Genomic DNA, 23,769 nt, shown 5'->3' with positions numbered 1-23,769 from the left:
CAGGGAATCAATGAGAGCTTCTTTATTCTCCCACCTATCTGCTTAATAATTCAAGAACATGCATAGCCTCAATAGTGGGCAGTCACTGTCAACAAACACATGACCTCCGGCACAGCAGGTGGTATCCTGCAAGAGGTGGCAGTGCACAAAATACATATTTATTTGTATTTTAATTATTTTTCTCTCATTTGTGTTAAGACCTTGAACATGGCTGAAACAAGTGACCTGCGGCCTCTCATTATTTAGTATTAGATGCAAAATGCCAATGCAGTTGGTAATGGTAATGGTTTAAATTTATTTTGAACATGCATACAGGTAACATTAGAATACATCACCTTACAATTCACAGTCCCACATGTCCAAAAAGGAGTAGGAAGAAGCAAAGCATATTTAATCCTACCCCCGTAACGTTTCACATCAATTGCTAATACATTTGCTTTTGCACTTCCTGTATTTACCAATTTTGAAATTGAAATAAATTATATAACGTTGATAATAAATAATAATACATTACCCCACTAAAACGACATTACCAGCATTACTTGACCATAAATGTAGGCATTCGATCAAAGAAGATATAACTGTCTACAAAAGTCAATAACCGCTAGGGACTCTAATTAGCGCCGGGAAAACATTGGCATTGACAGCTGTGGCTGTAGGCAACCTCCTGATGTAGTTTTTTTCTTATAAAGTCCACAATAAATTGCATTTGCATTTGAAGTATCTTGAGTGGGCAGCATCCAGCAGCTTTATCTACCTCTGCATGCACTTGTTTCTACTCAGCTGTTGGTGTGAAAGTTATGCGTGTTACACTTGTCATCATGTTCTTTACAATCAACTCATCAGTGTTATTAATGCTGGCTGAGCAGCTTGCTCCTTACTACTATTACAACATTGGTTCTGTGGCCACTATGTTGTGCTGTATGCTTGCTGTGAAATGACCATGTGGTCATAGAGAGCTACATTTTCCTTTCCACTTTCTAATGCACTTCAAATCGTTATTAAAGCTAAAAAATTATAAGGTGCTATATTTATATAGCAGCACTTAAAAGTGAAAGTGAAGTCAAATTAGATCACGTAAGAGGCTGTTATGCATCAGGCTGCATGCATGAAACGCGTCATCATGAAGGATAAAGATGGTATCTTTGAACATGTGAAATGATCTGCTCCTATGAAATGGCAGTGATAACTAGGCAGTGTAGTGGTCTCGAGATTGAGACCTCTTCTTCCCAATAAGCCTGTCTCTCCTTCCCTTGCAACACCCTCCAGTGTGCAAGACAAAAAGTAAAAGTAAGGAAATGTTGCCTTTTTTATTACTGTTTTTTTGCATTTAGTGTTTTATTTCTGTATTTTGTATGTCTTTTACATGTTCTGTATACAGTGTGAGTGACTTAATTTAGGTATAATAATATAATTTGATACCCCGCCTGTCGCCCGAAGTCAGCTGGGATAGGCTCCAGCATACCCCCGCGACCCTCAAGAGGAGAAGCGGTATAGAAAATGGATGGATGGAATATAATTTGATGAAAGACTTAAAGTTAGTATTATTTACAGATACTACTGCTTTTTGTTCTGGGGAAAGCACACAAGCTAATTAATAAAGTCACAGAATAAATAGCCATACTAAAAAGATGGTTTGATAAAAATAGCGCAAAAACAAATTGACGATGTGTACATTAAAAGGGTGAACGAAAATGAATTTTTGGGCATCATAATAGATGAAAAAACAAGCTGGAAATCTCACATTAAAAATATACAACATAAGGTAGCGAGAAATACTTCAATACTAAATAAAGCAAAATTTGTCCTTGACCAAAAATCGCTCCATGCTCTTTACTGCTCTCTGGTATTACCATATCTAACATACTGTGTGGAGATACGGGGTAATAATTATAAAAGCAATCTTCAGATCAGTAATATAATAATCCAGATAATCCATAATGCGGTGTATAGAGAACATACAAATCTTTTATTTCTAAAATCACAAATGTTAAAATTTCCTGATTTAGTAAATTTGCAAACAACCAAAATTATGCCTAAAGCAAACAGTAACCTGTTACCCAAAAATACTTTTCTACAAGAGAGGAAATGTGATCTCAGAGAAAAACTAAATTTAAAACATTACTTATCATTAAAACATTACTTATCACTTTTGCATGTATTAAAAAAGATCACATGACATACAGGAAGTGAATAAATGTACTGCAACAGATGTAAAACGGATAGGGGAGTAGGATTAAATAAGATTTGCTTCTTCCTACTCCTTTTGGACATGTGGAACTGTGAATTGTACTATATCTGTGTGATGTATTCCATTGTAACTTGTATGTATGTTCAAATAAAATTAAACCATTACCATAGGTATAAGTTCCCACTTACACCAAAACCCATCTTACATCACAGTCTAAGAAAGGAACTTGTATGTAACTCGAGTATACCAACTGTATAATGAGATTTCCAATTTTGGGGAATAACAGCCTGTCTCTAATACCTGTTTATGAATGAGGCCCCTTCCTCGCTGTGGTTTAAGTAAATCAATGCCTTGGTTATAATTAGAGTCCCCCACATCAAATAGCTTGACATGCTCTCAATTCAGAACAAGCTAAAAAGTGGAAGGCTGTGTGACAGTGAAAGTCGTCTTCTGGATCAGACTTCGGTATTTTCAGCATCATAATTACATTATGTATGACTGGTCTCCATAGGGATGACGTTTCAAAACTAGACCTGATTTAAAGATTAAAGATTGTTTACTACACATGCTCCTAAACCACTTTCATTCATCTTATAGACCTCAGGGCCCTTATTCCCTGCTGCTGTATATAGACTAACATGTCTTTGTCGAAAACAACATCAGAGCCAGAGTGCATGAATCTCATATCAGCAAACATTAATGTATCATGTCAAGATGGCAGAGGAGTTAATCCCATTTGTGAAGTGGCTGTTGAATTTCTGTTTTAGATTAAGATGTCTGGTCAAACAGCTGGAGAGAGGAGAGGCTTCCCTGGCTGACCTCAAGAAGAACTTGGAGTATGCGGCTTCTGTGTTGGAATCGGTGTACATCGAGGAGACCAGGTGAGATTTCATTCACTAGGACACATGATGTGGGATGGTTCCTTTTTATTTTTTTATGTGGGGTATACAAAGGCGTCATTCACATTTGACCAAAAATAATAAAGAAAAAAGATACTTGGTGCAAACTTTGTTGCGGTTCGCTTAGCTTTAACATGGAACCAAAGGCAAAACAGTAAGGAACAGGACTTGATTGGGCAGCTTTTGTGACATATTGAGATCAGACCTAATCAGATTGAGAGACATATGAGATCGCTCCACCTGCATAATGGAACCCATTCGAACTGCCTTCCTCAAGCCACTCTTTCCCATTGTGAGCCAAATTGCCACCCAGTCTGTTAATCTTTCATTACAGACTGGCCTGATCCCAACCTCCCTCAGAGGTGCTGTCATCCAGTGGTTGCAGTTCTACCTGTCTGACAGGACAGAATGTGTTTTGCTGAGTAGACATAAGTCTAGACTGCTCCCTGTCATATGTGGTGTTCCGCAAGAGTCATTTCTCGGCCCATATTGTTCATCACTTACAAGCTACCCCTCGGCCACTTCAACAGCATACATGGGTTGTCCTTCCACTGCTATGCTGATGACACACAACTATAGATAAAAAACTGTCCCAAGCCCCTCTGTAGGTCTGACTCATTTCACCACATGCCTTGAGAAGATAAAGGCATGGATGAACAACAACTTCCTCCAACTAAACAGCAACAAAACCGAGGCACTCCTTGATGGCCCCCGACCTTGGAGTTTGGTTTGACCCACAGCTGTTAATTTAACAATCACAGAAGACATCTGTGCAACACCTCATTTTACCATCTACATAACATAACATAACATACACACATCCACAACACTCATTATTCACACTCCTACCGTCAGGCAGACGCTACAGGAGTTTGAAGTCCAGGACCACAACACTGGCAAACAGCTTTTACCCACAGACCATCAAGCTTCTCAACGAAGCACTCACACACGTCGCACACAACACACACTCATAGCACTTTTATTTATTTACTTATTTATTTATTCATTTATTTGTATTATTTATCTGTATTAATGTCTCTTCTGTTATTGTTGCTTAATTTATTGGTATTTATGTTTCTTATGGTGGTATTTATGTTTCTTATGTTCTTATTCTTTTTCTTGTGTTTTCTTTCTTTTCTTGGGAGAATGAACAGAATAAGAATTTTATTGCATAGTATAACTGCCTGTTTTACTATTCATATGACAATAAAACTCTTGAATCTTGAATCTCCAAACTCCGTCGCCTTCTAACCCTCCCAGATGCAAAGAAACTTGTCCATGCTGTTATCTCCTCAAGAGTTTTGGTCCATATCGCCCAGCCCTAATATTACATGATGTAACTCAAACATTCCAAACCAAAATCACGTCTACTGGGTTGAATACATTGGTTATTTTTATATCCTGCTGTATTTACCATCTTAGATTTCACAAAAGGCTTCTAAAGTCTACTTTTAAAGACCCACACCAGAGTTTGCTTGCTAGCGGACCATTTGTTTGGTTGGGATTTTTTGGGATGTTTGCGTTCACACTCACTGTACTAGCAGAGCAAACGCAACAGAATTCTTTTGAACGGAATCAACAATGACACATATTAACGCACCCTAAGGTTAGAGAGTGTGTCAGTGCATGTCAACAGTTTACTGCAGCTTCACAGTCCGAGATTATGGAATTATGTAAACCTCTCGTCATCTGGATCCAAGCAGATTAGGGCCGGCGATGGCACCAGCACCCCAGGATGAAGGAGAATGAACAATCCAATGATAAATTATGGTCATGATGCTAGCGCTGTCTCCTTGCTATCACAGCTTGTCTTTGGTTCAGAGGGGCGGAGGCTTTTTACAGCGCATGTTGACCAGGAGAATTATGTCACACAATTGGATTTGAATAGCACATCGTGGTCTTTTGAAGAAACCGGGGGTGCTTTGGACGTTACGTAAGATGTGGTGATAGTTGATGGACAGTGCACTAGGATTTGGCAGTTGATCCCCTGTCAGACTGTTATCTATTTTACCCTATTTTACCTCTACTCTTTCAGACGCTTGGTGGACACAGAAGATGAGCTCAGTGACATCCAGTCGGAGTCAGTACCCTCAGAGGTGCGGGACTGGCTGGCCTCCACCTTTACTCGGCAGATGGGCCTGATGCTGCGTCGCAATGAGGAGAAACCTCGCTTCCGCAGCATTGTCCATGCCGTCCAGGCTGGAATATTTGTTGAAAGGTAAATAATAAAAATAAAAATAACAATAATAATAATAATGCGCTACAAAGCTTTATATTCATTGTATATACTGTATTTTCATTGCATCAGTCAAAAATGCATCATGGAAAGGAAAAAAAACAAATATACATTACACTGGACAATAAGCTGCCTGAATTTAGAATTTTTTTTCACAAAATTCAAGAACAGACATTTAATTTGGAAAGGCACGTTGTACAACTACACAATGGCATGAAGAACATACCTGGGAGGCTGAATTGGCTAAATGCTTCTAACAAGCCAGAGAGTGCAACAAGCAAGTTACCAGTGAGTTCACCAAGCTTTCGATCTCATTCAAATCACTGATTTACAGGAGCTGCATATAGTTGTCACAAGCCCAGATCGCCCTCTTTCGGCTGTCAACGGTAATGTTCACTCCTTGGCTCATGTCAGTCAGTGTGAATTAACATTTAAAAACATGTTCAATTATATATACTTTTTAATATACGAGTCGCAATGGTAAGACTATACGTCACAAACTATGTTATACGAAACACTACCACCCTCCAAATGCAAAATGGTATGCAAACACAGAGCAAATAATTTGTCTTCATCTTTGTTTTGCTGACATTTACGTGGGTAACAAATTCACCACCTTTAAAGGTCCCGATTATGCAAAATGTATTATTGATTATATTCAAACAGTAATTTGTGTCCCGATAGGCTGTTTATGAGCACCAAACATTAGAAAAATCTATCATCTTCCTCACTTGTTTGCTCGCTACACATCTTAAATTGAGCCTGGAGCTCTGGCAACTGTCAATCAGCTACAGACATGTGAGCTGTAATTTTTTTTTTTTTTTCTTCAGGTTAACCTAGCATGATGCTGCTGTTAAAATGTGAGTGTATTGTTAGCACTGTAGCTCACATAGCTATGCTAATGCTGCTAACTCTTGTGTCCTGTCCCGCTCACATGTTAGGTTTTATATGTGATATATACCATCTACTATGTTGGACAAGTGCACAGCTACAGTGTACAGTAATCCCTATTTTATTGTGGTTAGTTGGTTCCAGAACCGACCATGATAAATGAATTTCCGTAAAATAGAATTTTTTCTTTAATATTTTTTCTAAATACCGTTTTTAACATTATTCGAGCCCTCTAGACATTAAATAACACCACTATAGTCACCTCTACATTTGTATTACCTGATATAATAAAGATGGTCAGAGTAAATAAGTCATTTAAGACATAAATAAGACGTTTAATCGTGTGTGTTGCTATAAATTCTGTTCCTTAGGGGAGCTGAGTAGCGGGTGAACAGGGTGTGAGGTAGAGGGTTCAGACTTGAGTTTTAGCTTTGCTTGAGTTATGGCCGCAACATTACATTTTGGAAAAAGTGTGATAGTGAAGTCCTAAAATATGAACAGTGAAGTGGCAAGAGACGACAGTACTTTATATGTAAAAATTGTATGAAGTACACAATGACAGACACAGCTCATTAGCATTAAAGCTACAGACACACAAAACTGTGTGTTCCCAGTAGGGCTTACTTAAAGCACTTTTAAATTGTCTAAATTCCAGTATCAAGGCTAACACACTTCACAAAAATGGTGAAATTGGTGAGAAATACTAGAATGGGGAACCTAAAAACAAAAATCCAGATGCTTCAGTTGTCATCCTCTTCATCTTTAGTCACAGCTACGTTTGCTTGAGTGTATTTGTGTGCATTTGAGGCTTTAGCGAGAAACCAACCCGAGCTGTGGTTTCAGGCCACTTCGGTGATTATGCTCAGCGTTTTTTTATTTTTGTGTTTGATGTGCTTTATCTCATCCAAACAGGATGTACCGACGCACCTCCAATTTGGTGGGACTCAGCTACCCGCCTTCCGTTATATCTGTGCTTAAGGTATTAACACGTGCCCTCCAATGCAAGCACACGCTCGCAGATAAGAAAGAACACATTTTGCAGAAGCCACATCACAGGATGTAGCGAATGCGCCGCACCCTGTGTGATCTCACCATTGCAATTTATGGGAAAAGTAATAAGAGGAAAAAAAGGAATACATAATGATTGGAACTCCTTTTCTCCCACACAGAATGTTGACAAGTGGTCATTTGACGTGTTCGCTCTAAATGAAGCCAGCGGCGAACACGCTCTTAAGTTTATTTTCTACGAGTTGCTCACCAGATATGACCTCATCAGCCGCTTCAAGGTAAAGATACACTACTTTTTTTTGTCATTTCCATGAGAAAAAAACAAGGAGTTGTTGCTGTCTTTGTTATGAGGGAGGTCAGACACACTGCATTAGATCTGCTGAGGACATGAGTAATGATGGGGGCAATGAAGCTAACATGAATGTGCCATCACAGCCTAAATGATGCACAATCCATCTTACCACAGCTGCTTCACTTGCTGCAGGGGAACATCTATAATAGGATGTTCAACTAGTGGCCCACGGCCCTAAACTGTCCCATGAATGACATCATACTGTCCCACGTGGTTCAAAACACAAGTGCAACTGATTCCTAAAAAACTGCAGAGCACTTCTGTCATGTGGTGGATCTTTGCCAAGTGTTTTTGTTGTAGATCCTGAAAAACCAGCAAAGTACACTGGTAACATTTAGGTTCTTTAACGGACGGATGGCTCGTCCTTACTTGATGTCCTTCCCCTCCCACTCAAACATGACAAAGTTGTCCATAAACAGGGCATGCACTTTGTGGCGGCGTAGCAAGCGAATAGCACAGACAAGAACACAAGGTGCACTCACGGACATTGGGTCATCACATTTTTTTTTCTTTTTGCCCTGGCGAGCTTACTGAGGCGTTTGGTCGGCAAAATAAATATAAACAAACAGGACAAAATGGTGCGCGCTCACAGACGGTGTCGCTCGCTACATTGCAAAAGAAATGCAACCTTTTAATATTGCCATATAATTATTATGCCATAAATATTATGCCATATAATTAATGAAAAAATGGTCTCAAAAATGTTGTAGATAATACTGATTATTGACAATAATTTGTAGGACAATTATCTTTTTTTTTTTATTGTGACAGGCCTACCCGTGACCCACTGAAGATAGCTCTGCGACCCACGCTTGGGTCATGACCACCAGTTGAGAATCACTGATAGAGAGGATCTTTGAATAGTGTTTTTGTAGTAGGTCCTTAAAAACAACAGAGTGCTCGTAACATTTAAAGCAGGGATTGCCAACCCATTGATCACGATCCACCAGTCGATTTTTGGGACTTTGCCTGTCAATCTTGAAAATATCAGAAAAAATAAATGCATCATCACATCATTGCCCTCCGTTCCCGGAGAATAACCAACAGAGCTGCCAAAAGGCACCCATTTTGACCGCTGAACACGCCCGTACACCTCTCCACCCCACTACAGGCACACACCTTGCCAGCCCCAGCCCTGATCCCAGTCCTCGAAACTCAGAGGTGCGAGCACACGCCACACCGAAAAGCAACAAGCATTGTGTAATGTGCACATAAAAAAAAAATCCTCGCGCTGCGGCAACGTGGATCGTTAAGGCTGACTGTTGTAAGGCAGCGATCAGCTCCAGCTGCAATGCAACGAGAAGCCATCAAGCCAAATCCCGTTGTGCATTGCTCACAGAGCTGACGCCATGCGAAAAGCCACAAAAGCAAGTGTGCCCGAGTGTGGCCCAGAGCTTATTTGTCATTGGCCCGAGGCACACTGCAGAAACAAAATGAATGGTTAAAAAATGATGAAAATAGAGCAAAAGGCACAATGACAAAAAGTTGAAATGTTGGCACCAACAAATAACACACATAGTTGTCTTTAAATATATATCACTTTTTTTAAATCTTCAACGATCATTTTGATCCTTAAATATAGCTGAGTGCTCCCGGCATAGAGAGGATCTTTGATTGTTTTTTTTTTGCAGGACATCCTTAAAACACACTTGTCATATTGAGGATCTTTGACTAGTATGTTTGCAGTGGAGCTTAAAATAAATGCTGAGTGCTCCTGTTTTTGCAATAGTTTTTCTTTTTTTTAATGCTGAGTGCTCCTGTCACATTGAAGATCTTTGACTAGCATTGCTTCTGAAATAAGTAAGAATGTTCCCTGCAATAACATGATATTGTACAGTATGTACTGTAATTTCCGGTGTATAAGCCACTTTTTTCTTGAACTTTGAACCCTGCGGCTTATACAGCGGTGCAGCTAATTTATGGCAATGTTCTAATCTCAGGACCTTTACTTCAGAACTACTACTAATCATTTAAATACTGTGCCGCTCGCACGTCAGTGAGGAAACAGTAGCTCTTTCTTTGGCAGGAGGCAATCACGAGCTACAAGGGAACTCACGACAAGCTTGTCAACCCATCGGAAATCATCAGGAGGTCATTACTCAATATAACAGCCTGACTCACGATGTTACCTTAGAAAGAACGCTAAAATCATCACACATCAACTTAACACTCAAAATGTAGGTAAAAAATATACAAGTACCAATACGAGTTTAGAATTAAAAAAACAAAAACTATTTTAACGGCTTCCCGTCATGCCTTTCTCCGCAGCAAAGCATTTCATTGGCCATGGCTGCCGGGGCACTGCAATGATTCATTCAGCTGCCTGTGTCCGCCAGAGGGAGCGACAGGGGCAGCTGAATGAAGATGACACCGTGAGGCAGACTGTTATACTGAGTAATGACCTCCTGCGATTTCCGATGGGTTGACAAGCTCGTTGTGATGTTTTTTATAGCTCATGATTGGCTCCTGTTAAATAAAGAGCTACCTGGTCCTCACGGACTCATGCGCACCACAATATACCCTTTTATGACGTGGACATCTGCGGCTTATAGTCCGGTGTGGCTTATATATGTACAAATCTGCTTCTCTCTCTAAATATAGTGGCTGCAGCTTAAACACCGGTACACCGAAAATTACGGTATTCATCATTTCAATACGCAAATCTTTTTTCTTGAGTCTGATCAGAAAAGAACAAGTGCAACAATCTAACGTGTTATTTTTACTTTTTTTGTTTTTTTTGTTACCAGATCCCAATTTCTGCAGTGGTGTCGTTTGTGGAAGCTCTGGAAGTGGGATATAGTAAGCATAAAAACCCTTACCACAACCTGATGCATGCTGCTGATGTCACACAGACTGTTCACTACTTGTTACTCAAGACTGGCATGGTGGTGAGTAAACCATGACACACACACACACACACCTGTAGATTTAGTGTGTAGTTTGTTATTTTTCCAATTACAGTCTTTTATCACGGTTAATTGGTTCCAGACCCGACCGCGTTAAATGAATTTCCGTAATACTGTATATGAGTCAATGTTAATAAATGGAATATATTCGGAGTTAGAGCACACAAAACCTGTTTATGACTTTCTAAATATGGGTTTTAACATTATTAGAGCTCTGTAGACATGAAATGACATCCCAATAGTCACTTTTACACTCCTATTATTATTTGTTTACATCACATTGCTCAGGCTACGAGGTCATATAAAGCAGTGGTTCTCAACTGACGGCTGGCGCTAGCATAGCAAGCTACTCAGCTAACTAGTTAACCTCTCCAATTTACTTATTCTAAACTCAAGACAGTGTTTCAAACATAGGAGGGAAGGAGGACAAATAAAACAAAAACTTACCACTTCCAGATGGAATGAGAGGAGAACCTTTGTTTCCACTCAATCTCAGCCATTGCATGTTGGCTCGGCTCCGCTAGCTCAGTAGCCAGTCTCCATGCAGTGTGAAAGGTAATGTACTCTAACGTCATGCCTCATAACGTGACTGATGCCTAATGACCAGAATACTACATATAACTTGTCTTTCAATATTTTTTGACTAATAATAGGCCATGAACAACTGCAAAAAACCGATCATTTATTAATTATTATTTGAAAAAACATGATGTAGTGAGGGAGTGATATTTCCGCCACGATATAACGAGGGATTACTTTACTTTTGAGGTCATGTTTTTCTATGTACTTGTTCTTCATGAAAGATTCCCTCAGCCTACAAAAAACACCACTAAGTTCCTCTTGCAATGCTGCATTCCAGCCAGCTAGCTCTACTCCCACTGTTTTTATTTCATCACCTTAATAAGGTGGCCGTGACAGCTGTCCGCATGCCGCCTTTCCTTGCGCAGGAAAGCACATTACTGCTGGAGCCCCAGTTCTCCTGGGAAAGCCGGGGAAGAGCATTTATTATTCCACACGCCCTCCAGACGCCATTAAATCAACAATCAACAGGTCATTTATAAAGCAAGGCCGTCACGAGGAAATACACCAAAGGGGGGGGGGGACGTATCGGCCATCTTGTTCGTAATGACTCCCCACCCCCATATCCAATGTTGGTTAGTCAAAGATATCGATCGGGCTGCATAAAACCCACTCTTTACATACATGAGTGCACTCGGATGAGCACGTAGCTCACGCCAAAGTGCCCACTTACAGCTGTGTGTGTGTGTGTGTGTGTGTGTGCGTGTGTGTGTGTGCGCGCATATGTGTGCGCAACATAAATACACGGATTGAAGGTTAATAAAACCTGATGCATGCATGGTCATTCATCAAGGTGCGAGTTTCTTTTTACAGCTCATTTTGTACACAAATGCAATGCGTGAGCAAAATAGCAATGAAAATATATACAGTATTCAGTACAGAACACTTAAAAACATTAAAAAAGATGTATTTTTAGAATACAGTGGAACCTCGTCAGTAATCTGTTCCAGAAGTTTCCGATTCACACTGAAACATACGCTTACTGAATCAGTTTTTCCCATAAGAAATACCGTAGTTTCCCTATAGAGCGCACCGGTGTAAGCCTCATCCACTACAAAAATTTGTACATATATAGGCAGACCTATAAACGGCAGGTGTGCACATCTTATCATACGATATTTAGTACACAGAAAGATGTTACACAGTGCGTGTAACACGGCTAGTTAAACAGTAGCCTACCAAAAAAGTCATTCATCGCTGTCCTCGTCCTCCTCCAGGGAAAAAAACCCACTAAAGTCATCTACTTTACTCTGAGTGGAACAGCTCCACAATTCTCCACAATTTGCCACACACCCTGCCAGTATCTCTCCCTCTTTCGGTGGTGCTCCGAGCCCAAGGCAAATCAGCCCCAAGCCTGTGCTGTCTTCTCAAGCAAGCAGCAGTGCAGGCCCCCGAAATTTTCGTTTTACATACAGAAAAAAAATCAGAATGCATATAAAACACAAACAAAAGGATAAATGAACATTTAACATCAGTTTTATCTTGATGGAAAACTCTTGTAGACATAGATGACGAGTAGCGGGGAAGGAGAAAAGAGATCCATACGAATTATGCATTTACTGTATACTTTGCTACAAGTTATTTGTTTTTCAATTGTGTTTCCCACCTGCTTTCTCAAAATAGTGGCACTTGCAACTTTCTTTATTTCTATTGTGGGATATTTTGCAGCTGTACACAATAAGAAAAAGCACACAGTTCTGTTGTAACTGTGTTAGTTAGCAAAGAACTACAGAGTCAACCGCTGGAGATGTCATAGACGGGCAATGGAGCTGGGGGATAATGACTTCCGATTCCGGTTTCAAGTTGAGAGCATGCTAACTAGGGTTGGGCATCGTCATTATCATCATTCGAACAATTCCAGTTCCGATTCTGATTCCTTGTTTTGATTGCGGTTCCAAACGATTCTCGATTTCAATGCTTTTAAGAGGCAAGGTCATAAAAGTTCTGCTGGTTTCATCGAGCCGTGACCTTCAACTCTCACTGGATCAGTTCGCAGCCAAGTGTGAAGCTGCTGGGTGCTTCAGCACCTCCATGGCTCTCGCCCGGAAATGGGTACAAGCAAATTAAATGAGTTTTCACCATAGGGTGGCTTGGCTCTCCCTTAGAGATAAGCTGAGAAGCACTGTCATCTTGGAGAAACTTGGGGTAGAACCGCTGCTTCTCAGCACTGAGAGGAGCCAGATGAGATGGCTCAGGTATCTGGTCAGGATGCCTCCCGGACACCTCCCTCAGGAGGTGTTCAGGGAACGTCCGACCGGTTAAGACCTCGGGGAAGACCCAGGACACGTTGGAGAGACTATGTCTCTCATCTGGCCTGAGAACTCCTCAGGATCTGGGCTTCCCTGCTTAGGCTGCTGCCCTTGCGACCCGCTGTCCGAAACATAAATATCAAACCATTTAACTTGAATATAAATGTTGAATATAAAACTTTCTTTCAGCGGGAATACACTTCAACAATAGATGTTTACGTTTGAAAAGCTCATGAAAAAACATTTCCACATATGCTCTTAGTTATTTGTGTTAGTGAGTGTGTGATACTGCAGGCACTCAAACATGGACTAACCTGGGTGCAGAATATCAAACAACTTGTGAAGATTTGTCTATGAGAAGTACACGGGCTAATGTTGGCTGTATGAGTTGAGCTACCATGTTAGTACCAGTATACTTAGGTTTCTGCCTCAATGTTGGTGGAAGCTATTTTTTATGACTCCCTTATTTTGTTATATGTCAACAGGATGTAGCCTGTAGCGCTCTTATTTTGACGGTGCTGTACGCGTTGTAAAAGTGTCTTGACTGTTGCTAGAGTCTAGCTGTGCTCATAAATAAACCTACCTCCTATAGCCGTAGCTCCCGTCCCTTATTACACCAAACTACCACATCAGCGGGCAGCCGTTTAATGTTTGACTTCCCTTATTCTGACAGCTTAGAGGAAGTCGGACGTAGCGCATCAAAGATGGGGCAGTTCTACACCATAAATCCGGAGGCATTTAATCATGTTGGTCCCTCCTTTTACATGATGTTATTGTGTTGCAAATGTTGCACTGAGATGACCTTTCTTTTTTATGAAGTTAACTTTTTAGCAGCTTCTTCTTTGTTGGTGCTCGCCGGCTTCTTCGTTGGTGTTCGCGGCTATTTCTTTCGGTCAGCGGAACGGACATAGAAACCACAGGAATCAAAATGTGAATGATCTCGGGAGAATCACAATGTTAATCCTGGTTCCCATCGATGCTCGACACTCAATGCCCAACCCTAATGCTAACGGGGGACCTTTAAATGCTAATAGGGACGTTTTGTGATATAAATATGTTCCAAACACAGTTCTTTTCACAATTTTTGACGAAAACCGAAAAACGGGATGTACGCTAACCGAGGTTCCGTGGTCCAGATATTGATACATAAATATTAGGGGTGTAATTGTACATTTATTCATAATCTGATTTTTCGATACAGTACAGAGGTATTTAGTGAGATACGGGAAGTGAAGCCCTTTGTGACATAGTCCAGGTCTACTCAGTCAACAAATACAGTGCCGTCTTTGGCTAGCGGTAGTCATGGCTAGCAATAGTGCCACGGAGAAGCCACAGCTTGAAAATCATTTTCCTTGGTTTAAGTCTGCTTTTGAACACTTCACCAGGGGACAAAGACAAGTTGATAAAATGAAAGCAGTGGGCTGCCATTGTTCAGGAGAGATGGGGAACAGGACAAGCTGGAACTTTTAATACTACACTAAACTTTACTTTACTCCAAATAAAATAATCATTCACACTCTTAGAGCTTATTGTTACACTTGTCTACATTGTTGCATTTTACTGACATAAACAATCCTGTTTTTTTTCTCATTTCTGCAGTAAAGCAATATGCACAAAAACTAAGCACATGCATGTTTACCATCTTGTTCCCTTACTGTACCCAAAACAAACCAAAGCGAGGTGCGTTCCAAGCCGTGATTATGGCGTACTGTTACACCCCTAATGATATTTCCACCTACTCTATACCAATCTTTTTTGGGATGAATACCACCGCAATGTCTGGGCAAGCGTTGGTCATTTTTGGGTTTAGGCCACAAGCAGCAAGCCAAATATGTATTTTTCCATCATTTAAACAAGATCTCCATAATTTCACGCTCTTCTTTTAGTGTTTGCATATTAAGGAGGGTTGTCAAATGAATAAAAAGTTGATCAGTAATCATGATTAATCACGATTTGCAACTATGTGTGAAATATGCCCATTTTTACTATATTTTACATATCTATTTGCCTAACTCTAGTCTCTTTATTAGTAGCGCAACATTTGAATCACACTTTAACCATTTTATGAGCCATGAAGAATTGCGTTCAAATACACCAAGTAATTTCAGTTGAATTTATGTTTTGAGTGTAGATGTATTATGTCTGGGATTTCTGAGCATACTTAAATGCATCAAATTGTACTTCCGCAGCAAGAGTTAGGTTAGCGAGTGATAAGAATATCCACTTACTGTTCTTCTTTGTCTCTCTGTTTGTTTAGACCACACATATGTGCATAATTAAGACATTAATGTGATTTTGGGGGTGTCCATGATTGAATCTCGGGGCCGTCTCGTAACAATGAGTGTCGTTCGAGGAGAACTAGAGATGTGTTGTGTTAGTTGAAGATAGATATATGGTGTTGGAATTACACTGCTGCTGATGTGTTCAGGTCAGAATAAAGTTATAAAAGAGCGTCAGACTCTGTGTGACTGTTTTGGGGCACGGCATTATGCTTCCATCTGCCGTCATAACGGAGAGGTATGGCTTGACATGATGTGCATGCGTTAATTACGCTAAACATTTTTACTTAATGAAATAAATTAGTTATCGCCGTTAACACACTGTTTTTGACAGCTCTAATATTAAGACGATAAGACTTCAACCTGACCTAAAAAAGCTTGAAAAGCAGTCAATACAGTGTATTTTTAAATTGGGACAACCTCATGGTGCCTAATGAAATTAAAGAGAGCGGGTCATGTATTTATATTTGGCAACTGAGAGGAAAAAAAGGGAACGCTGAAGTGACGGTAAAAAATGTGACTCCTTTCTTCTTTTTGCTCCCCCCATCCTTATGTGTTTCCATTCATCCTCATGTCTCTCCATGGTGGCTCCTCCACATCTTCCTCATGGAACCTTCCTGTTTTCCATTCACTGGCTTCCCATTTCTCATCTCGTAATTCCTGTCCATTATTTCCTCCTCCTTTCGAATTCATGCCTGCCTTTTCCATTGTTGCATGTCGCTCCCTTTTCATGTCTTCCTCCACCATCACACACCCCACTTGTTCTTCTCGTCTATATTTGCCCCCTCGCCACAGCATTGGTTAACTGAGCTGGAGATCTTTGCCATGATCTTTGCGGCGGCCGTGCACGACTATGAGCACACGGGGACCACAAACAACTTCCATATTCAGACAAGGTAATGGATCATAAAATCAAAAGTGCTCTGAGATGGATGCCCTCATAAACGCCTCGGGACCTTTGCATGTGTGCCGAAACAAAAGGCGCAAATGGAGCTCCTAAGATTGTAAAAGAGAGGGTCAGGTCAACTTCATCCATGTTCCGAGTCATTGGTGTTTATGCAGAACAGTGACATGGAAGATACTACTGTGTAAAAGCTTTTCCACTTGTTTGCTGAAGCATAGCACACTTCCTTGTAGTTCCTCCCGCCAGTTATGATACCCCCCACCTCCAACAACCAAGACATGTCGCATAATTGAAGAGATTCTTCCTCTCAGCAGTTTTTAATGATAAGCACCACGTTTCACAAAAAGAAATACAACAGAATGGTTCAAAATAATCCACAGTCTTCTTCTGAGGAGTTATTAAAGATAACAGCCTTTCATAATAGAAATACATATAACAGAATGACTAGAAATAATTCACATTGTCAAAGCCCACTGCGAGCTTGCTCATGTACAAACACATGCATGGGTGTGCGACAAAGATGTGTCGTATCATGGAAAGATTCTTCCTTTCACCAGCTATTAATGATAACGACCACTTGCACAATAGAAATACAACAGAATAACTAGAAATAATCCACAAAGTAAAAGCCCAGTGTGAGCTTCCTCATGCACAAATGCACGTACGTGCACACAACAAGGGCATGTCGTATAATTAAAGAGATTCTTCCTTCCACCGGTTATTAATCATTAACACCATCTTGCACAGAAGAAATAAAACGGAATGAGCTGAAATAATCCACAAAGTCAAAGCCCAAAGTGATCTTGCTCATGCATGAATATGTACATGGGGGTGCATCCAAGACATGTCGTATATTTAAAGAGAGATTCTTCCTCCCACCGGGTATTAATGATAACCACCACCTTGTATAACAGAAATAAAACGGAACAACTCTAAATAATCCTCATAGTCAAAGCCCACTGTGACCTTGCTCAGGCACCAACACATGCGTGGGCTTGCAAAAAGACCAGTATAAAACAAGTATAATCAATGACATTGTTCCTCCCACCTGTTAATAAGGATAATTGCCGCCGGTTGAACAGAATGTGTCAAAGCAAGCCACACGACAAAGAAGGTTGCTGTAATACGATGTCATGAAGTCATAAATACGATATTATGAAGTGATGACGAATGTAAATGAGTGCAGGCATATGGCTCAGAGTTAACATTTTCTGCAATCAAATACAAGCCCAGTGAAACAAAAATGAAGTCCAGCCTATTGATTACTGCATGTTAACATGTGAAAGCTGCCTAATGAGTACTTATTGACAAGCTAACTTTTTTAGCCCCGGGGAACCTCACTCCATTCATTTTCTACCAGCCATACAGCAATAGTCACACTTGCTATGCTGTAGTTCAAAATGGCTTTGAAGCAATTTTATTTTTCTTCCACAGCCCATTTAGGCAGAATCACTGCAATAACTGTGCACAAACTAAACTTCATTAGGTATCAACCATGCTGAGCACAATTCCTAAAAGCAAAAAATTGCTTTAAATATCCTTAAAGGCATCTCTAAAGTGGAGTTCAGAGACCAGTTATACTGATCGGGGAAAAAAGAAGTAGCAACAAGACTGGGTTTTATTGGAGTTCTGCGAGCGGCTATTTGCTTTGCCTCCTCCCAGGTCAGACACGGCCATCCTGTATAACGACCGCTCGGTGTTGGAGAGCCACCACGTGAGTGCAGCCTACCGCCTGCTTCAGGACGACGACGAAATGAACATCCTCTACAATCTCTCCAAGGATGACTGGAGGTCAGAATGATGGATACCTGGAGCACAGTGACAGCAAAGGAAAATCAAATACCGTATTTTCTTGATAATAAGTTGCTCTGGAGTATAAATCGCATTAGTCAAAAAATGCAATATGAAGAGGAAAAAAATGTTTATAAGTCGCACTGGATTATAAGTGACGTTTAGCGATATTTATGATAGCGCTATCATCAGAGCGAGTGTTGTTGTTTTTTTAGGAGTGTTCATGGCGCCACTTCTAACAACATTAAATGCACAGGAAAGAAGAGAAAGGCAGAGGGAGAGGGCAATGTTTACACCAACAAGGACACAAACTAAGGCTACACAAGCTGAGATAAGGCACGTTCTTCATACGATATGGATTCAATAAAAACTTACTTATAATAAATGACACTTTTAATACGTTACATGACACCTGAACGGTGTGCAGAAGCATATGAAACAGCTGTATTTGAACACCAAAACCTAATTTTTGTATTCACAAATGAATTAAAATAGACTGAAAATCATACGTGTTTATTTAGTTTGTCTGTGGCTGACACAGCATCTACAATCTCCAAGCTATTAATCCACACTACTGTCTAAAATACCACATTTCTCAATCCACACAGGTATCATATCATTATAGCTGCACATTACTTACAGATACATTGTCTCTAAGGTAGAAGCGTATTTGTTACAAAAAGTGTCCAGTATCCTCTGTATCATTCCATTTCTGTGCCAAACTGCGTCACAAGAAGCTCAAGATCTGTGAATTATTGCAGGCAATAAGTGTCACAACAAAAAACAACCATCGCCCTAACTTAAGACAGCATGTGTTACATTATACATACAATTACACATATCCACTCCTGAGCAAAATTTTAAGACCAGTTGAAAAATTGCAAGAATTTACGTTTTTGCACTGTTGGATCTCAAGGAGGTTCTAAGTAGAGCTTCAAAATGCAAAAAGAAGAAATGGGAGTGAGACCAAAAAAAAAATTTTGACTAACCAATGTATTGCAAACAAACATTAAAGTGAAATAAACTGTTCATTAGCTGATCAAAAAGTTCAAGAAAATAGCATTTAAAAGCCAAAATCTGGGCAAAAATGTGGATTCAATATGTCATATTTTGTCAGATATTCACACTGTCATAATCTGTTGATGGCAAAGGTAAAAAAAAGTTTCCTCTCCTTGAACGCGGTCGGATTGCTGAGCTGCATAAGCAAGGCCTCTCGCAGCGCTCCATTGCTGCCGAGGTTGGACGCAGCAAGACAGTCATTGTAAACTTCTTCAAAGATCCTGTCGGTTATGGAACACAAGGGTCAAGTGGTAGACCCCAAAAAATGTCACCTGTCCTGAGCCGGAGCATCCAGTTGACTGCCCTTCAAGGCACAGGACCATCCTCGACTGTCTTTATGGCTTCCAATGTTACCGGCATGACAAAGAGATCCCACCTGAGATGTTTTCCACACGGTACAGTGGAGGGGGCGCCATCATAATCTGAGGTGTTTTTTCCTTCAATGGAACAATGGAGCTTCAGGTTGTACAGGGGTGTCAAACGGAACCCCGAACAATCCTTGCCTAAATCCTTGCCTAAGAACAATCCTGCAGTTCACAATGCCCGCTTTACAAATGACTTCTTCCTGAGGAATAACCTCACTCTTTTGGACCATCCTGTGTGTTCCCCTGATCTAAATCCAATTGAAAACATTTGGGGATGGATGGCAAGGGAAGTTTATAAAAATGGACATCAGTTCCAGACAGTGGATGCCCTCCGTGAAGCCATCTTCAACACCTGGAGCAACATTCCCACTAGCCTCCTGGAAACACTGGCATCAAGCATGTCCAAACCAATTTTTGAGGTGATTCACAAGAATGGTGCAGCTATACATTACTGAGTCCTTTTTTGAAAAATATATTTCTATTTTAGGGTGGTATCGAGTTTTTTTGAGCTATGACCTTAAACTTTTGATCAGCTGATGAACAGCCTATTTGACTTTAATGGTTGTTTACAAGGGCCGCACGGTGGTCTAGTGGTTAGCACGGTGGCCAACACAGTAACAGCGTGGCAATCGGGAAGACCTGGGTTCGATTCTCTCCTGGGCATTTCTGTGTGGATTTTGCATGTTCTCCCCGTGTGTGCGTGGGTTTTCTCTGGGTACTCCGGCTTCCTCCCACATTCCAAAAACATGCAGGTGAGGTTAATTGACGACTCTAAATTGCCCATAGGTATGAATGCGTCTGTGTAGCTCTCAGTCGTACAGGAGTTGTCCATCGAGGGAAAGGCTTCTCGTTCATACCCAACTACAGGGAGCTACACTTCCCTTTGTTTGGAGGTGCTAATGGCAGGATTACTCCGCCCAGTCTTTGTGTAAGGAACCATAGGAGGAGGGGGTTGGCACACCAATTCCGCCCACTCTTACTGTATTTAAGGCCTAGGCTACCAGCACTTGTTAGTTCGCTGATGAAGCTCTTCGGATGAGGAGCGAAACGTTCGACACTTTCTTCACAGAAGTACAGATGACGTCGTCTCAAGAAGCCTTTCCCTCCATAGGTATGAATGTGAGTGTGAATGGTTTTTTGTCTATATGTGCCCTGCGATTGGCTGGCGACCAGTCCAGGGTGTACTCCGCCTGTCGCCCGAAGTCAGCTGGGATAGGCTCCAGCATGCCCCCGCGACCCTAATGAGGAAGAAGCGGTATAGAAAATGGATGGATGGATGGGTTGTTTACAATAAAATGCTTACTCAAAATTATTTTTTCTCTTTTTTTTTGTCTCACTCCCATTTCTTCTTATTTTTTTGCATTTTGAAGCTCTACTTAGAACTTCCTAAAGATCCAACAGTGCAAAATGTAAATTTTTGCAATTTTTCAACTGGTCTTAAAATTTTGATCAGGAGTACATTTTGATATATAGGTCGAACCTGACTTTAAGTCACAGGACAAGGAAAAGTGTGGCTTATATTCTAGAAAATACAGTACTGAAGAAATGGAGTGTTGATACAGAAGTGTACACAGAAGTACACAGCCATTTATAGTCAGCTCATCCTCTAATAAGCAACGTATTTTGTGCTTTCAAGGTCCAACTCTTCTGCATTCCAGAATGTGCGATAGTACATTAAAGAAGACAGCTGCAATCCCGTTTGGACCTGTCAAAGCATAGACATTATAAATAGCTCTCGCAATCTCTGTTGGATGCCTTCTTTCGTTCTAGCAAATGCTTTTATTTATGTATTCACTTTTATTACTACCAATGTGTGACACTTAATGATTTGGCTCCTCTTTTCCTTGCAGAGAGCTTAGAGCTTTGGTGGTGGAAATGGTGCTGGCCACCGACATGTCCTGCCACTTTCAGCAGGTGAAGGCCATGAAAAACTTCCTACAACAGCCTGAGGGGTCAGTTACCTCTTTTTATGTGCTTTTCTCTGCGTAGAAGCTGATGATTTTGTCACTAGATGGCGACATCATTCATACAGCCTTCATGGATTGTGCAACACCATATCGGTGGTGCACTTAGGTACAAATACAGCAAAATCTGGAACTGGCTCTACTCGCCATTTCCACAAAATCAGGCACTACAAGGTACTACTTCTTGTATGTTACTGCACTCAATATCACTATTAACGTTAGAAAATAATTAGTTGTATATAATGAGTTTTCACAGTTTAAAAAAATTGAGTTAACAGCTGTGGCTGTGGGAAACGTCCTGTTATAATTTTGTATTAATGCCACAAGATGGCAGTAACTGCATTTGTAGTATCACGAGTGGTCAGCATCCAGTTATCTAGCTCTTCATGCACTTTGCACTTTAAAATGCTGCTACTCAGCTGTTGGTGGAACGGTCATGCATGTTACATTTGTACTGTTGTTTACAGTAAACTCATCAGCAGTGTTAATGCTGACTGAGCAGTTTGTTTCTTATAGCTATTACAACATTGGTTATGTTGGTGCTCTGTTGTGCAATATACAGTACTTATTAGAGCGACACTACTAGTCGGACGTTTTAGAACACCCCAATTTTACAGTTATTTATTGAAATTGAAGTCGTTCAAGTCCAATGCATAGCTTGAAATGGTAAAAAGGTAAGTGGTGAAGTGCCAGAGGTTAAAAAAAGTTTAAAAAACTGAAAAATAACATGTATTTCAGAATTATACAAAAAGGCATTTCAGGGACTGCCAAATTGGTCAACAATTTAAAGGTGTTCTGCAGAAATGGAGGTTGATGAAGCCTTGGCAGTTGGTGCAACTAATTCCTACAGGTGTTCCAAGTTCTGGAGGTAGTACTTACTACCTCCTCTGTCTGCATAAAAACAGTGTTCGGAGCACACTGTGGTACTATACCCTCGTGGACATCAGTTGAACAGCATTGTACTGCAAAATGTACTTTGTTGCTACAAAAATAGCAAGAAAAAGGAAATTAACAATGGAAGAGAGACAGACCATCTTAACACTGGTAAACTGTAGGTTTTTCCTCCAGAGAAACTGGAGTGTTCTAAAACTTTTGATTGGTAGTGTATGCTTTAATTTCCACTTTCTCATCCACTCCAAATTATTTTTTAAAGTTAAAAAGCGAACTTTGTTTATACAATGATTTTTCAAAATTAGGAAATAACGCATTTCCAATTGTCGCTTGTTTCCAGTTATTGTGGTGTAGGTAAATAAACAGCCCGGCTATGATTAAAGCATTTACAGTATTAAAGCATTTACTAACATTAGCTTAGCCTGTTGCTGTGCCTTACTTCACAGTCTCCATGCTGCAACAGGCCATTTTCTTTGTTAGTGTCTCCTTCTCGCTGATGCAGTCAATGAAGGATGTTTTTTTTTTTTTTGTCATTTAAAGAGACACTCGCCAAATATATTCATTCATATTCTCACCTTCATGCTTGACATTAAGCCAGGATGACAGCGGCTACTGATTATCTTTCAGATTTCAGGCGCGTAACTAGGGGTGCGACTAATGATTATTTTTTTTAGTTGATTAATTTGAAGCTTACTGTTTTGATTAATTGTGGAATCAGTTAGGCCCTAGACCAGGGCTGTCCAAAGTTTTTCCACTGAGGGCCGCATACCGAAAAATGCAGTGGCCACTTTAACGTTTTCTAAACCAACCCATGTAGATATGCAAATACGTTTTTTATATTTAAAGTGAAATCAGCCTGCATCTCAGCTTTCTGTTATCAGTGACAAAGCATGCAATTAGTATGAATTTTTTTCTCCTTACATTATACTCTTTTTGCTCATTTTTGCTTTTTTAAACAAATATTTCACCTTTGTTCTTGTAACTTTTTTCTTGTAGTATTATGTCTTTATTCTCATAATATTTGGACTTTATAATTGTAAAATTATTACATTATTACATTTTTTTCTTTTTAATATTTCAACATTATGCTATTTTTTTTCTTAATATTATGACTTCCTTCTCCTAATATTTTGTCTTTTTTTCTCGTAATATTACTGTTCTTTTTTTCCATTTTTGCCGTTGTTTTCTTGTTTAGCGTCATTTTT

The 23,769-nt window shown here is 40.2% G+C and overlaps 1 protein-coding gene across 11 annotated transcripts in view; it reads left to right on the top strand.

The window, feature by feature from the left end:
• Positions 1 to 23,769, top strand: part of pde1cb (phosphodiesterase 1C, calmodulin-dependent b) — a 147,309-nt gene that overhangs the window by 101,208 nt on the left and 22,332 nt on the right. For 10 of the 11 annotated variants that reach the window (XM_054769310.1, XM_054769311.1, XM_054769313.1 and 7 more), the window contains 8 exons: positions 2,959 to 3,072; positions 5,126 to 5,308; positions 7,130 to 7,196; positions 7,387 to 7,503; positions 10,325 to 10,465; positions 16,386 to 16,486; positions 18,157 to 18,285; positions 21,560 to 21,661. In XM_054769310.1, coding sequence (XP_054625285.1) covers positions 2,959 to 3,072; positions 5,126 to 5,308; positions 7,130 to 7,196; positions 7,387 to 7,503; positions 10,325 to 10,465; positions 16,386 to 16,486; positions 18,157 to 18,285; positions 21,560 to 21,661 — 954 coding nt within the window. The remainder of the gene's footprint in view (positions 1 to 2,958; positions 3,073 to 5,125; positions 5,309 to 7,129; positions 7,197 to 7,386; positions 7,504 to 10,324; positions 10,466 to 16,385; positions 16,487 to 18,156; positions 18,286 to 21,559; positions 21,662 to 23,769) is intronic. The other variant, XM_054769314.1, reaches the window with a different exon arrangement.

Source organism: Dunckerocampus dactyliophorus, chromosome 2, assembly GCF_027744805.1.
Source record: "Dunckerocampus dactyliophorus isolate RoL2022-P2 chromosome 2, RoL_Ddac_1.1, whole genome shotgun sequence".
Lineage (NCBI taxonomy): Eukaryota > Metazoa > Chordata > Actinopteri > Syngnathiformes > Syngnathidae > Dunckerocampus > Dunckerocampus dactyliophorus.
Note: the sequence above shows the minus strand (reverse complement) of the source record. Positions and strands in the feature narration are given on the sequence as shown.